The sequence below is a fragment of the Musa acuminata genome, unplaced genomic scaffold (assembly GCF_036884655.1).
Source record: "Musa acuminata AAA Group cultivar baxijiao unplaced genomic scaffold, Cavendish_Baxijiao_AAA HiC_scaffold_1138, whole genome shotgun sequence".
In the NCBI taxonomy this organism is placed as follows: Eukaryota; Viridiplantae; Streptophyta; class Magnoliopsida; order Zingiberales; family Musaceae; genus Musa; species Musa acuminata.
In genome coordinates this window covers 892,501-908,776 of record NW_027021350.1, presented here as the reverse complement: position 1 = coordinate 908,776, position 16,276 = coordinate 892,501, and the positions used below count along the sequence as shown (strand labels likewise).

The 16,276-nt window shown below is 39.9% G+C and overlaps 1 protein-coding gene across 2 annotated transcripts; it reads left to right on the top strand.

Moving 5' to 3' along the window:
• Window positions 1-220: 220 nt before the first annotated feature.
• Window positions 221-1,451, top strand: LOC103999589 (plasma membrane-associated cation-binding protein 1-like). Of its 2 annotated transcripts, XM_065179072.1 has the most exons (6): window positions 221-366; window positions 431-579; window positions 665-754; window positions 838-922; window positions 1,010-1,099; window positions 1,196-1,451. In XM_065179072.1, exons 1-6 carry the CDS (start codon window positions 237-239, stop codon window positions 1,309-1,311), a joined length of 660 nt encoding a protein of 219 aa, XP_065035144.1. In that variant the 5' UTR covers window positions 221-236; the 3' UTR covers window positions 1,312-1,451. The 2 variants fall into 2 exon arrangements, with proteins under 2 accessions (XP_065035144.1, XP_065035143.1); XM_065179071.1 differs by having other exon boundaries at window positions 1,010-1,451.
• The last annotated feature ends 14,825 nt before the right edge of the window (window positions 1,452-16,276 follow it).

Genomic DNA, 16,276 nt, shown 5'->3' with positions numbered 1-16,276 from the left:
TCGTCAATACCTTGGCGTCAACAGGGACCCACAAATAGGCGACGGCTGAGACAGCCTCCAGCTGTCACGCTCCCCACCCTCCCTCTCTTGCCGTCCACTCTTCGTCATATTTACGAGCGTACCCTCCCTAAAAGGACGAGAACGCCCTGGACGTGTCACTTCTGGCCGTCGGATCGGCTCGGTCCAGTGGGGCCACGCTGGGAATCGACGGTCGATCTCCCACCGTCTTAAACTTCATGTTCTTCTTCTATATTGTGCCTGCGAGGCTCCATGGCTCGCCCCTGACCCTGCAACTTCTGAACACGGTATCAGGTGGTCATCAAAGGAGGAGGAAGAGGCAAAAGAGAGAACCACGGAGGTTCAAAAGTATGTCTTTTTATCTACTAATTCTTCCTCCGGGTTTGAAATATTATGATGTCCGTCGCTGTAGGTAATCAGGTGATCGAGAGGAAGGAAAAGAATACAGATGGCCGACGTCTGGAAATCCAAGGTTCTTCCGAGGATTCGAAGGTTTTTGGTGGCGGCAGCAGTAAGAAGGTTGCTGCTGCCGAGGTTGTCAAGTCCTTCGATGAATCAAAGGTTGGTGTAAATGTTTCTTCTTATCAGTTCTTCTTACTGTCTCCTGCTTCTTCCTTGCTGTTCCGTGTTATCGGTGTGTGTACAGGAGGAGATCAGCAAGGAGTCTAAAGAGAAGAAGTCCGAACTCCGGCCAAAAGTTACAGAGATCTATGAAGCTTCTCCTGCTCAAATCAAGGTCCATATTTCATCTCCTGTTGAAGCTTCTATGGATTTAAGCTCAAGTAGCGGGTAAGTAATGTTTGATTGCTATGATCACAGGCTTTGGTGAAGAATCCTACGGAGTCTGATCTGAAGAGGAACTCAGCGGCCATCAAGAAGTTTCTTGAGGAACTAGTAAAGATTGGTAATCAGCACGAACAAGAAGCAGCTACGTTTCCTTTTGTATTACTGTGGGCAACATCCTAATGGAAGTGATCTAATATGCACACAGAGTTCCGGGGCTCGAAGCCTGTCAGCGAGGCCGCCGCCAAGTACGGTCCGGCGGACGTCTCCGGTCCCATCACGTTCATGTTCGAGAAAGTCTCCGGCCTTCTCCCGGCAGAAGAGCCCTCATCCGCCGCCGTCGAGAGTACCTGCAAGGAGGCGACGGCGGAGGCCGCGGAGGAGGTCAAGAAAGAAGAGGCTGAGAAGGTGGAGGAGAACCCTGCTCCTCCTCTTCCTGCCACCGATACCCCCGCCCCAACCGAGCCTGCGTCGGTACCGGCGCCGGCACAGGAACCTGCAAAGGATTAAGCTGCTGCTCTCCTTGTCACTCCATGCATTGTAGACCGACGACGACAACAGCATCATAGTTCCGTGTCTACGTGATTTATTATTCAAGTCTGTGTGTGGTTAATTATATGGGTATATGCCCATGAGTGTTTCTGCTCTCATCATAATTCTGTATGCCCGCACCATTCCCCTGAGTTTTCTCTGTCGACGGTGTCTTATCATACCATCATGTTCTCAAAGATGATGGTATGATGGTAGTCGCAAGATTGTGAGGTATCCCGTTAATATTTTTGAAAATGCGAATCTAGTCAACCATCCCAACAAAATAAAAGCAAAGATGATGGACATTTTTACCAAAAAAATTCAACCAAGGAGGGTCAGAGCCCCTTAACAATCAATCAGTCTAGACTGATCAGAATGTTGTGGAATCCTTCAGTGATAGCACATTGAAGCATCTATCAAGTTAGTTTGATCAGATATCAGGATTGAGATTTGAATCCTTAATGTTTAGTTCACAATCTAATGGCCCCACCAACCAGAATGATAAATGAGATAGATACAAAGGGAAGAAGCCACAGATGCATCCACATGGCTATTTCTCTTCTGATGATATAGCCAAATGTTGCTCATATAGCCATCAGACAACATGGATTATGGATGGCATTAATCGTTGAAACTGATAGCTTCCATGTCTAAATGTGGAGATCCAACTCGAGCAAATGCAGGAGTGGATTGATCCAAATGTGTTGTTAGGTCATATGGTCCACTTTGCTTTTGTCATAATACTTGTTATTGTAGACAAGTGGGAAACCGGGAGAAGAAAAGCTCTCTTAAGCACTATGGTATTTCTTGGATAAAGGAAAGGAGAGAGAAACCAAGCAATAATATCATTTCAATTTTATGATGTGAATGAAAGCTAAGAGACTCTTATATTTACTCAATTCACTTTGTGCTTTGGATCATGATAATATTTGGGACACATAGTAATGCCCAAACTGTAACAGATTATTAACAATTACTCCCATTATTCCTGCAGAAAAAAAAATTAATGGACTTCACAAGGTCTCATTCCAACATCAAACCCCAGGTTAAATGCGTTGATGATACTCAACATCAAGTTAAGCTAAACTGGATGATCTCAGTAATGTTCTCATCCTTCTTGGCAAGCCACCAGCCACCAAGATATCCTTGACAAAGCTTGATATTTGATATGGTGGTGGAAGTAGAGGAGAAAATTATAATAATAATCTTGCCAAAGGAATTCATCTAAATTTGTTATAACTCCTTTGACGAAAAGATGAGATCAAGATTGCACCTGGATAGAGGCTATCAATGTCATTGAGTCTTGTTCTTTCCTCGTAACATTCAAATTAAAATTTTCTTCTAATAATTTATATTGTTCTACTGTCATTGGATCAGGCTCATCACTAAAACTAGGAGGACTCAGCTCCTTAAATTATCTCATTCCTAGTCCATTCTAATTTGATGTCCCCGATCAACACTTTCATCTCACTTAATTACTCAAAGAAGATGAAGCAAGAGGACCTGATGTCCTCGACTTCATAGATTTTCTTCATCAAACATATTAAATATCTCAGAGATCCTCAAATCATGCTCTGATACTATCTCTGTCACACCCAATAATTCAGATCCCAGTTTATTGGATTCCATTGCAAGAGTGCATCCATCGAGAAGACAAGTAACGAAGGAAAGAATAGATACTACTTCATCACAAGCTTATGAGTGATCACTCAATGAAAATATTTATCATGAGATTAAACCAGGATGTGAGTTCTAATCATGGATCTGTCACTCACTATTTCGCCCAATTGGTATCTTTCTATTATGCATGCAGCAGACACTTGATTTTAGTTTCATATATCAAACTTAATCCGGTTTGCATATAGTCATCAAACACCATTCTAATCTAGAGTGGTAATCTCAGTCTACAACAAATTTAGTTGCGCTAGTTTTTCTTCCTTGGTTATAATTATTGAAATAATTCTTAATAGACATGTTTAGATTAGATGTAGCGAAGCAACAGTACACCTACATGCAATGGCAAAATATGGCGCACACTGGAACAGACATTTCCACAAACACCTAGAGTGCGGACAAAGGTTAAAAATAGAACAAGAGTTAAGACCCTACTTGGTTGTCGTTGTCGCTGTCCTTGTCCTTCCCAACCCCTCCAAAGTCGATCATGAATCCTTCCCACTCCTCCGACTCAGCGCCGTCGTCGTCAATCTGGCCCGCCTCCTCCGCAGAAAGGTCCGATTCTTCGGCGTCGGACTCAGACTCGGACTCGGACTCAGACTCCGGAGGCCTTTGCACCGGCGGGCTACGCCGGCGCATACGTGCGTACCCGCGGAAGCAACCGGGTGGGCGGAGGAGAAGTGCAGTGAGGGTGGAAAGGTAACGATCACGGACGTAGAAGTCCGGGCGAGGAGAAAGCGGAGGGACTCCGGAGGTGGCCCGCGTTGGGACGAACGGAGCTTGAGCGCATGACATGGCCCGCCGCCTCAGCGCCGCCGCCCGCCCTAATACTGCCGACCGCGACAGCATCTTCCCTGCATCGGGACGGAAAGGAGTGCGATCCTCTGTGAGAGACTTAAGTTTGACCCGATGCCTAATTGGACGGTTGAGATTAACTTGATTAATGGTTAATAGTATATATATACAGGTGAATTCTCCCAAAAAAAAAATTAAATTAAATTCGAAAATTTCTCGAGCACTCTATATTTAATTGATCCCCCACCAAAGGGTGAGGATGGAGAGTGGCGCACCATTGCCAAATCTTAACAACAACGCTAGCAGCGGCGGTGGCCGCTTGCAGCACCGACCGCAGCGACGCCCGCCCATGGGGGCGCTCACCTGCAGGGGTGACGCCACCCGCAGACAAGGGCAGGGACCCCCCCTGTCGCACAGGTCGCCGTCGGTAGGGTAGTGGTGGCAGCAGTAGTAGCAGGGGAGAGGGAGAAGGGCACTAGGGTTTTGGGGCAAAAAGGTAGTTTTGCCCCTGTGAATTTGAGAAATTCTCGTTCGGTCCTCTTTAACCAAATTATAAAAATACCCTTCAGAATCCAAAAAATTCCCTACATGTCCTTGATTTCAAAAAAATTTAATTAATTAAAAATTTTAATTAATTAAAAAATTTAATTGATTATTATTTTTATTATTATCTAGTAGTCCTACATGATGATGATTTATACATGTGATGTATGATATGTGGACGGATGATCATGGACCATGTGATGTGTGAACTTGTGATTATTATTATTGGGGCCTACGAGCCTCCATTATATTTTTGTTTATTGTCGGGTCTGCGTGCCTATGATTAAGTTGTAATCACATGAGGAGGCACAACGGGAGCATGGATGCGATAGCGAGACCCACGAGACGGACGATCATCATGCATGGAGATGCGTCAAGATGCCGACGGAACCGACGAGGATGAGATGGATGATTGTATGGCATGGTGATACACCGTTGCACACATAGATCTTAATATGAGTGATTAGGCCTACTGGCTCGGGCTTGATCATATTAGGTGTGATTGCTCATGTAATGTGTGATTGCTTAATATACCTACTAGATATATATATATATATATATTTGCATGCGATGTAGATGTAAATTAAATATGTATGTGTGTGACATGTCATATTAGGAGATCAAATAAAAAAAACCCCTCTTTCGATAATATTAAGTCAGTAAACGTAAGACAATTATATTAACCTCACCTATCTTGCGATTCGCTATCTTGCCTATGACATAGAGATGTCATCGGTGACCTGAGGACATAGTATGCTTGGTCTAGTCCCTCGAGGGTATATCATCGAATCAGACTCATCTTGTAACGATGGTGTTGACTTAACCAAACATTATGGTTGGTCGAGTCCCTCGAGACCATGGTAATTCGGAGGCCAAACAGGACGAGAATCATAAGGAGTAATGATCGACAAGAGTTACATACCTTTTAGGCTTAGTATGATTGGTCGAGTCCCTTGAAGTTACACTAAGATGTTGATTGGATCTTGATCCATACTAGAAGTCTGCTAGAAACTTCCGTTTCATGTGCTAAGGGTATCGCTTGACTTTCCAATAAAATAGTGGGAGCACATTAAGATAGAAATCCATATCTTGATTATTTATTTTTGTAAAATCTATATGTTTTTTATTTCTGTTGCATCTTTATTTTAAAAAAATATCGCTTTCAAATCCCTTACGTGGCATACTTGATGTCAACCACCTCACTAATCTAAATGATAGGAATTGGCTCCGCAACTTGAGAATTGTTCTCACGGTAGAGAAAATTATGTACGTCCTTGATATAGTGATTCTTACGCTTGAGGAAGGGGCAAGTAAGGATGAGATCGCTCGCTACGTGATGTATATTGATGACTCCACTCTTGCTCAGTGTTACATATTGGGCTCCATGACTCCTGAATTATAGAGATAGCATGAAAAGATGGATGCCAGATCCATTCCCCTACATGCCTGCAAACTATTTGAGGAATAGGGAAGGACTCAACAATATGAGATATCCAAGAGCCTCTTCCGTGCTAGGATGACTGAGGGGATACCGATTCAGAACTATGTCCTAAAAATGATTAAATGGATAGAGAATCTCACAGGTCTAGGAATGGTCCTAGAGGATAACCTATGTGTGGACATTGTGCTTCAGTCCCTACCAGATTCTTTTTCATGGTTCATAATGAATTTTAATATGAACATGCTTGAGGTGACTCTCTCGCAGCTCCTCAATATATTGAGCGAGGTAGAGAGTACTATCAAGAAAGAGAAGCTAGTTCTCTACACTAGTGAGACCAGAAAGAAAAGGAAAGCAGAAAAGTCCCTTAAGAAGGGCAATGGCAAACCAGGTAAAGCAAATGTTGCTAAGAAAGACCCGGCAAAGGACAAAGGCCAGTGCTTTCACTATGGAAAAGATGGGCACTACAAGAGGAACTACAAAGAGTACATTGCAGATAAGGTAAAACAGAAGCTTAGAGAAGCTTTAGGTATATTCATGATCAATCTCCAGTTGTTAGATTTTTGTGATAGTGCATTGGTATTGGATACCGGTATTACTTATCACATTTGCAATTTGTTGTAGATTCTGACATAGCCAAGGAGATTGGCGAGAGGAATATTGTGTAATGGTTTATTTATGCTAGACACTACTCCACATATCATGAATGTAAGTGTGTCTAAGAGGAAACGAGATGAGGTGAACAGTGCATACCTGTGGCATTGTAGGCTAGGTCACATCCATGAGAGAAGGATTCAAAAGTTACTAAAGGATGGATATCTAGATCCATTCGATTATGAGTCATATACAACTTGCAAGCCTTGCCTTCGTGAAAAACTGACCAACTCTTCATTTAGTGGAACTAGAGAAAGAGCCATCGAGCTATTGGAACTCATACATAGTAATGTATATGATTACTCCTACTTCATTATCTTTACTGATGGTTTCTTAATGTATAGACATGTGTATTTAATGAAGTGCAAGTCCGAGGCCTTTGAGAAATTCAAAGAGTATAAGAACGAAGTGGAGAACCAAACTGAAAAGAGTATCAATACTTTTCAATCAGATCGAGGAGGTGAGTACTTAAGTATAGAGTTTACCCAGCTCCTCAAGGACCATGAGATTCTATCCCAATAAACACCTCCTTATACACCTCAACTCAATGGTGTGTCTGAAAGGAGGAATTGTACGCTATAAGACATGGTACAATCCATGATGAGTTTCGTTGACCTACCCATCTCATTTTGGGGATATGCGCTAAAGACCACATACTGAGCATGTTGTTGTGAGACCCATACGGTATCTAATCGAGTCTCGCTTTAATCGGATTCTCCCGAAGAACTCTTTATCTCTCAATCTGAATGACCCTAGCCAGGGATTTGTTTGAGTAAGAATATATGGGACATTCCTCTCATGACACTGAGAGTGGATGATCCTCTATCGACACTCAATAGTCCTCGTAAGGTTGACTATCACTCCCGATGACCGACTGTGCTAGATCTGGGACATCTATGTTGTATCTCGGATTTTGATAATAAAGTCAATTGTCATTTGTTATCTAATCCATATGTTGAGATAAGTGTGCAGGATTAACTACGATGAAAGTAAGACATGCAGTAGGAGTTGAGCCGGAGTCAAAGACTATGAGCACATTGGGAGTTCGAGAGCTTGACGGAAGTCCGGACGGTCGTCGGAGGTTTTGCGGGAACAAATCCGAGAAGTCTAGGAGCTTGCCAAAAGAAGCTCGTCGGAACTCGCCAAGTGGATCGTCGCAAGTCCAGGAGCTTGCCAGAAGTTCGTTGGTGCATCGCCGAAGGTGTTGGGAAATCTTGGGGGCGACATCATATACGCAGCGGAAGAACAAGAAAACAAAATCCCCGATTCCCAAAGAGATGTTCATCGTCGTGCGAAGATTAGTGCGTAAAATCCGCGAAACTTAAAACTGCGTATAAAGTAGATTGTGTTACCTAGGGAGATCGTATATCCCTGTTTCCTTGCAGATCCTTAGGAGAGGGTGAAGGAGGTCAAGCGTCCTCCTCTCTAGCGGTGATCCACACAGTAGGGTTGCGACGACGCTCCTCAAAACTCCAGGCCTGCTCTGAGGTGGAGAGGGAGAGGAGAATAGGAAAGGCAAGCAAAGGCTCTAGCCTATGAGGCTATGAATCCCTCCTATTTATAGAGGCCCCCCTATCAAACCCTAATGGGTCCTCCCCTAGTGGGTATTGGATCTGCATCCAATAAGACAAGGGCTCCGTCGGATATCTCATATCCGAACCTCTACTCATCGCAATGCCTACCATATGTGTGTGACCTTCTAGGCCCAATATCGAGCTGGCCGTGAGTCGTACCTATCAGAACTCCTTCTAACTCAATGAATTATTATCTCTGTAATAATTCACTCGACTCATCGACTACGGACGTACTAGGCCACTATGCCGTAGTCCCCAGACGATACAAGGGAATCCAATCCATTAGACCTGTCTGTCCTCAGTTACCGTGTACCTATAGTCCCTCATCTATCTAATATCCCAGAGACCGTATATCGAGTATGGTGCTGTCAGACCCATACGGTTTCTACTCGAGTCTCGCTCTAATCGGATTCTCCCGAAGAACTCTTTCTCTCTCAACCCGAATGACCCTAGCCAGGGATTTGTCTAAGCATGAACACATGGATATTCCTCTCATGACGCCGAGAGTAGATGATCCTCTATCGACACTCAATAGCCCTCGTAAGGTCGACTACCACTCTCAATGACCAACTGTACTAGATTTGGGACAACCAAACCTATAAGTCTAGTATCAAAGAGTGAAGCACTCATACAGGATATCCTTGATATCTCAAGTCTAAGGACCAGATATACCACTAGGACTACGGAATCGCTGTCTGACAATAAGGCATCATCAACCATCCAACATTCCGTAAGCAGATCAATCAGTAAACTCATTCTCCAATGAGCACCTGTACTGTATCCCTAGTGTCCCTACACGAGCAGCTATAAGACCAGCTGCATCTATCATATGGACGGGTATACAACACACCAGTCTGTCCGGTTATCATGATGTCCCTCTCGAGTAACCTATGACCGGGATTATTTAGGATATATGTTTAAAGGTGAATCGATCTCATTATCGTGATCTCATCACGATCCGATGCCCATTGAACAAATCCAAGGACATCACAATATATATATGCACATATGCAATAGTTATAAAGTGATATACGCCAAAATATAATAAGCAAAAAGATTCTGTATCAAGTCACACGTGCCATCACTCACGTGATTGGCTTGCTGGGCACCTATGACTAGTAGAAGGTTCGTCGGATGTTTGCCGGAAGTTCGCCGGAAGCTCACCGAAAGAAGCGATTGACGCACCGGAGCAAGCTGCAGTAAATGTCTTAAGAATTGTCATAGTTAGCATGTAGATTAAGTTAGGAATGAGAGGTGATCCCATTAACTTAATCTGGGGGTAATTGGGCCCTTGACAGACCCAAATTGGGCCGAATGGATCAACCCATTCGGACCAAAATTCCTACTAGGCGGTGGCACTGCCCAGGAGAGGGTCTCCCAGGAAAGCTGGGCGATGCAACCGCCCTAGGCAAGCGGTGGCACCGCTTGGGCTTAGTCTCCGAGCGAGACTAGGCGGTGCAATCGCCCCTGACAAGCGGTGGCACCGCCAGGGATCAGTCTCCAAGCGAGACTGGGCGGTGCAACCGCCCTTGTTAGGTAGTGGCACCGCCCAGAAGCTCAGTCTCCGAGCTGCCAGGTGGTTGTACCGCCCCAGTCAGGAGGTGGTACCGCCAGGACCTCGGAAATCCGGGAAAAGATATTTTTGAGCTCCAAATTCAAACTAGTTTGGGGCCTATATATACCCCACCCTTTCCTGCATGAAAGGGCACCGAAAATCCAATCTTACTCTATGATTTTTAGAGCTCAAAAGTGTTGTAAAGGCTAGAAGTTCTCCTCCCTCTTTTTTCAAGTTTTGATCTTTCAAGAGAGGAGAGAAAAGTTTGTAAGGGTTGTCTCCTAAGCCCATTAAAAGGAGTGAAACTATAAAAGGGTGGTTGGCCTACGCCTATTGAAGGAAGGCCTCTAGTGGACGTCGGTGACCTCGTTGGTGGAGGAAGCTAAAAGTGGATGTAGGTCAAGATTGACCGAACCACTCTAAATCTCAGTTTGCATTTACTTTGAGTATTTTATCTTTACTGCAAACCTCCTCAATAGCTTACTACCTTCTGCTCTTTTACGAACTCACTTTCAAGTTAAGTTTTCGAAAACGGTTTTACGTCAAAAATCAGTTTTATCGTATGAACATCATATTTCAGTTTGCGCTTACATTACGATTTCTATCTTAATTACAAACTTCCTGCCTTACTTTACTTCAAATTCATTTCCGTAAGCTTTCAAAGTTATTATCTGCATGAAACAACTTTTACGTCGGAATCAAATTTCAACGTACGAACGCAGTTTTAATCGTCGAAAGTTTTTCGCTGCACTAATTCACCCCCCCTCTCTTAGTGCTCTTGATCCTAATAATTGGTATCAGAGCGGGGTTAACTCTCAAACAGATTAAAACCCAAGAGAGATGGCATACGCCGGAAACCAAGAGGGCCACTCTATTACACGTCCACTCATGTTCAATGGGACGAACTACACCTATTAGAAGACCCGAATGAGGATCTTCCTTATTTCAATGGATTTTGAACTTTGGAATCTTGTCGAAAATGGATTTTCGAAGTCTTCTCTTCCAATGATCAATTGGAATGAATTGGAGAAGAAGACTTTCGCTCTTAATGCAAAGGCTATGAATGCCTTATTTTGTGCGCTTGATAAAAATGAGTTCAATCATGTTTCGGTTTGTGAAACTGTGTTTGATATTTGGCATACACTCGAATTGACTCACGAAGACACAAGTAGAGTGAAAGAGTCAAAAATCAATCTTTTGATACATTCTTTTGAACTTTTCCGAATGAAACCGAGCGAGACTATTGGCAACATATACACCCGTTTCACGGATGTCGTCAATGGTCTAAAAGGACTCGACAAAAGTTTTTCGGATTTTGAGCTCGTAAATAAGATTCTAAGATCCCTTCCTAAGAGTTGGGACCCTAAAGTCACTGCTATTCAAGAGGCTAAAGATTTAAACAACTTCCCTCTTGAAGAACTAATCGGGTCATTAATGACCTATGAAATGACTTGCAAGGCTCATGAAGAGCAAGAAGACATCCTTCCAAAGAACAGGAAGGATATGACACTTAGAACTTTAGATGACCACTTGAGAGAAAACTCAAGTGATGAGAATTGTGATGATGACTTGGCACTTCTAACAAGGAAATTCAAAAAATTCATTAAGAGAAACAAGTTTAAAAGTGACACAAAAAATAAACTTAAACCCAAAAAGGACCAAGTTATTTGTTACGAATGCAAAAAGCCGGGACACTACAAAAGTGATTGTCCCTAAGCCAAGAAGAGAACATCAAAGAAGAAGACACTCAAAAAAACGTGGGATGACTCGAGCGCGTCCGAAGAAGAGGAGTCCAACACCGAGCAAGTTGCTCATTACGCCTTAATGGCCATCGGAGAAGAGGTAACAAATTTAATTGATGCAGATTTATCATTTGATGAATTATTAAATGCCTTCCATGACTTATTTGATGAATGCAAAACAATTAATAGAAAATATAAATTGCTGAAAAATAAGTATGATAGTCTTGTTAGCAATTTTGATAAATTAAAAACTGAATATTATGATAGTTTAGCTCAATGTGAAAAATGCCATGATCTAGAAACTCTCCAAAAGGAAAATTTACTACTTAAGGACACCTTGAAGAAATTCGAGGTTGGTAGCAATTCTTTGAACATCATCCTTGCAAACAAGGGTTACGTTCCCAAAAGAAGCGGAATCGGATTTGTGAGAAGTTCTCATCAAAATTCAACCACCTTCATAAAGGCATTATCTTACATGTTCAACACCAAAGCAAATGCAACTTTTGTTGCAAACATGGACATAAAACGTATCATTGCCCATTCAAGAAAATTAGTCCAAACAAACTGATTTGGGTTCCTAAAGAAACAATGATAAACTCTATGCAATATAATAAACAATGTAGATCAGTTTTTGGGGCACCCAAAAGTAAATGGGTACCTAAAAATTATCTTTTCTTGTAGAGATATTCACCATCACAAGCTAAGAGCAAGAGATGGTACCTTAATAGTGGATGCTCAAGGCATATGACCGGAGATCCATCTCAATTCTCTAAGCTCACTAACATAGATGAAGCCTATGTCACCTTCGGAGACAACAACAAGGGTAAAATCATTGGCAAAGGAACTATAGGTAACAAATCCAACTTCTTTATTGACGATGTTTTGTTAGTTGATGGTTTAAAACATAATCTCTTAAGTATTAGTCAATTATGTGATAAAGGATATATCGTCAAATTCGAATCTAATGCTTGCATCATTGAAAAATCACACCAAAACACATCTATGATTGCATTAAAACAGAATAACGTATACACCATTGACATCAATGATCTTTGCAATGAAATTTGTTTCTCGGTTTTGAATGAGGATGCTTGGATTTGGCATAGGAGATTAGGTCATGCTAGCATGAAACTAATCACTCAAATATCATCCAAAGAACTTGTACGAGGAATTCCTCATATCAAGTTCATCAAAGATAATGTGTGTGATGCTTGTCAATTAGGAAAACAAACTAAGAGTAGTTTCAAATCTAATAATCAAATAAGCACCTCTAGGCCCTTACAATTGATCCATATGAATTTGTTCGGACCAATCTCTACATCAAGCCTAGGAGGTAGCAAATACGCCTTTGTCATTGTAGATGACTATAGTAGATACACATGGACTTACTTCTTGAAACACAAAAATGAATGTTTTAAATATTTCACCAAGTTTTGTAAACTTGTTCAAAATGAAAAGGATTTTATGATTTCATCAATTCGAAGTGATCACGATGGAGAATTTCAAAACTGTGATTTCCAAGAATTTTGTGAATCTAATGGATACAACCATAACTTCTCCACTCCAAGAAATCCTCAACAAAATGTAGTAGAAAGAAAGAATAGAAATTTATAAGAAATGACAATAACCATATTAAATGAACATAGCCTACCCAAATACTTTTGGGCCGAAGCCGTAAACACTGCATGCTATATTTTAAATAGAGTTCTAGTAAGACCCTTACTCACCAAAACTCCCTATGAGTTGTGGAAAAATAAAAAATCCAATGTTTCATATTTTAAAGTTTTTGGGTGTAAGTGTTTTATCTTGAACGAAAAAGATGCCTTAGGAAAATTTGATGCTAAATTCGATGATGGAATTTTTCTTGGTTATTCTTCGGTTTCTAAAGCTTTTCGTATCTTCAATAAAAGAACTTTAATTATAGAAGAATCCATTCATGTTATTTTCAATGAGACTTCCGAAATCAAAGAAAATGATTTTGATGATGATGTTAATTTTAATTCTTTGAATTTAAATGAAACCCCTTCTCCAACTAGCAACTTGGATGCATCCACTTCCGTAACACCCTTACTCAAGCATTGGAAGTATGTAGATGCTCATCCTAAGGAGCTAATCCTAGGAGATACATCTAAGGGGGTTCAAACACGTTCTTCTCTTAAAAATTTCCGTGCCAACGCCGCTTTTCTCTCCCAAATTGAACCTAAATATATTGACAAAGCCATGAAAGATGATTCATGGATTATCGCAATGCAAGATGAGTTAAATCAATTTGAGAGAAATGAGGTGTGGAAGCTTGTTCCTAGGCCAAATGACCATTTAGTTATTGATACTAAATGGGTCTTTAGAAACAAGCAAGATGAATCTGGTATCGTGGTTAGAAACAAGGCTAGATTAGTGACCAAAGGTTTCAACCAAGAAAAATGTATCGATTACGAAGAAACCTTCCCTCCTGTGGCTAGATTAGAATCCATAAGGATACTCCTTGCCTATGCTAGTAATAACAATTTTAAGTTGTTTAAAATGGATGTTAAAAGCGCTTTTCTTAATGGTTTTATTTCTGAAGAAGTTTATGTTGAACAACCTCTCGGATTTGAAAATAAAAGCCTCCCTAATCATATATTTAAATTAACTAAAGCTCTCTATGGTTTAAAACAAGCCCCAAGGGCTTGGTATGATAGATTAAGTACTTTTCTTATTGAAAATAATTTCACAAAAGGCAAGGTTGATACCATATTGTTTATCAAAAATTTTGAAAATAATTTTCTCATTGTTTAGATTTATGTTGATGATATTATCTTTGGTTCTACGAATGAATCTCTTTGTGAATCTTTTGCTGAAACAATGAGTCTCGAATTTGAAATGAGTTTGATGGAAGAATTAACATTTTTCTTAGGCTTACAAATTAAGCAACTAAGCAATGACATCTTTATTAGTTAAACTAAATATACCTTAGATTTGCTAAAAAGATTTAATATGAATAGCTTAAAAGCTATTAACACTCCTATGACCACCTCCACTAAGTTAGAAGTTGATGAAAGTGGAGAAAGCTTCGATCAAAAAACTTATAGGGGTATGATAGGAAGTTTACTTTACCTCACTACAACTAGACCAGATATCATGTTCAGTGTAGGACTTTATGCTAGGTTTCAATTGAACCCTAAGATATCTCATTTTAAAACGGTTAAAAGAATACTTAGATATCTTAAAGGTACCACAAATCTAGGATTATGGTATCCAAAATCCAAGAATTTTGAGTTAATTGCGTATGCTGATGCGGATTTTGCTGGGTGTAGATTAGATAGAAAAAACACATCAGGATCATGTCAATTTTTGGGACATTCCCTTGTTTCCTGGTCATCTAAGAAACAAATCTCGGTTACACTATCAACAACCGAAGCTGAGTATATTACAGCTGGTGCATGCTATGCACAAGTTGTATGGATGAAAAACACTTTAGAAGATTATAAAGTCCATCTTAAAAACATTCCCATTAAATGTGATAACACAAGTGTAATATGTTTAACGAAGAATCCCATTCAACACTCAAGAACAAAACATATTAATATTAGACATCACTTCATACGAGATTATGTCACTAATCATGATGTAATCATAGAGTTCATTGATACTAAGCATCAACTAGCTGATATTTTTATAAAATCTCTAAGCGAAGAACAATTTGATTTCATTAGAAGAGAATTAGGAATGTTAATGTGTCCGAATGCATAAACTTGTTAAAATCATTTTTCGGACTTTATTGATTGAATGATCAAATCACTTGATTGTCATTACATGCCTAAAATTACATGTTGAAAATTATGTTTTTTGGATACAAAAATTTCCATAACAATGAGCATGTTTTGTCTTCATTTTTGTATTTGAAAATCTATGGTATAGTCTTGTCCGAATACATGAAAGTGTTAATTTCATTTTCGGATTCTCTTAACTAGTGGTATCCTAACAATCGGATTTTCTCGATACATTATCCTTTTCCGAACTTAATAAGCATATGTATATCGAGTTTGATTCTCATCATTGATTTTTGACATATGAAATCAACTAGCAAAAACATCTCTCATACACTTATCATGTGAAAAATATTTTTTGAGAAATGAATTTGATAAAATGATTCCTGCGTGTAAATTCCTTTTTGAAATATGGATGATAGTGTTTTTACTTGTAAGGATTTGTTTCACATACATATCTTGATTCTTTTAAAAATAAAATATGATTTAATTTCTCATCGATTTTAACTTCATTCAAAGTAAACTCACAAATAACTGGTATCACAAATAGCATTCCTCCTTCATGCAAAAAGATAATAACAAATGAAAAGAAAGAATTATTAAAAGCTATCTTCATGTCATGTTTTCCTTGAGATGTTTGCATAATTGGTATCCTATCACTCACTATTGGAAAATGATATGAACCTAGTTATGGCATGAATAAAACCACACTTATGCTTAAAAAATGTTTATATCGTTTTCCTTTATGTTGATGACAAAGGGGGAGAGATATATGAATTGATGTTATGATTATGCCATGCTTGCATCATCAAAAATATATGAATCGATGATAACTATGATTGCCATATTTGCATTATGCCATGTTTGCATTATATTAAGATATCAAGAACTTGCATCGTAATTTTACATGTTGATATCTTATGTTGAACTGCTACAATCATTCATATTTGAAATGTAATGGATGTCAAGTCTTGACATCATTTTCAGTAAGATACATCATGATAGGAATCATGATGGGAGTAATTGATAAGGTTAAGAGTTCTTAACTTATCAATAAGTCTATTGATTTCAAAGGCCTTGAATTCAAGAATGACTTATCTCAAGTATGACATATAGATAGGGGGAGTTAAGGTTAACTCCGTTATCAATTTATTGTCATCATCAAAAAGGGGGAGATTATTATATCTCGGATTTTGATGATGAAGTCAATTGTCATTTGTTAT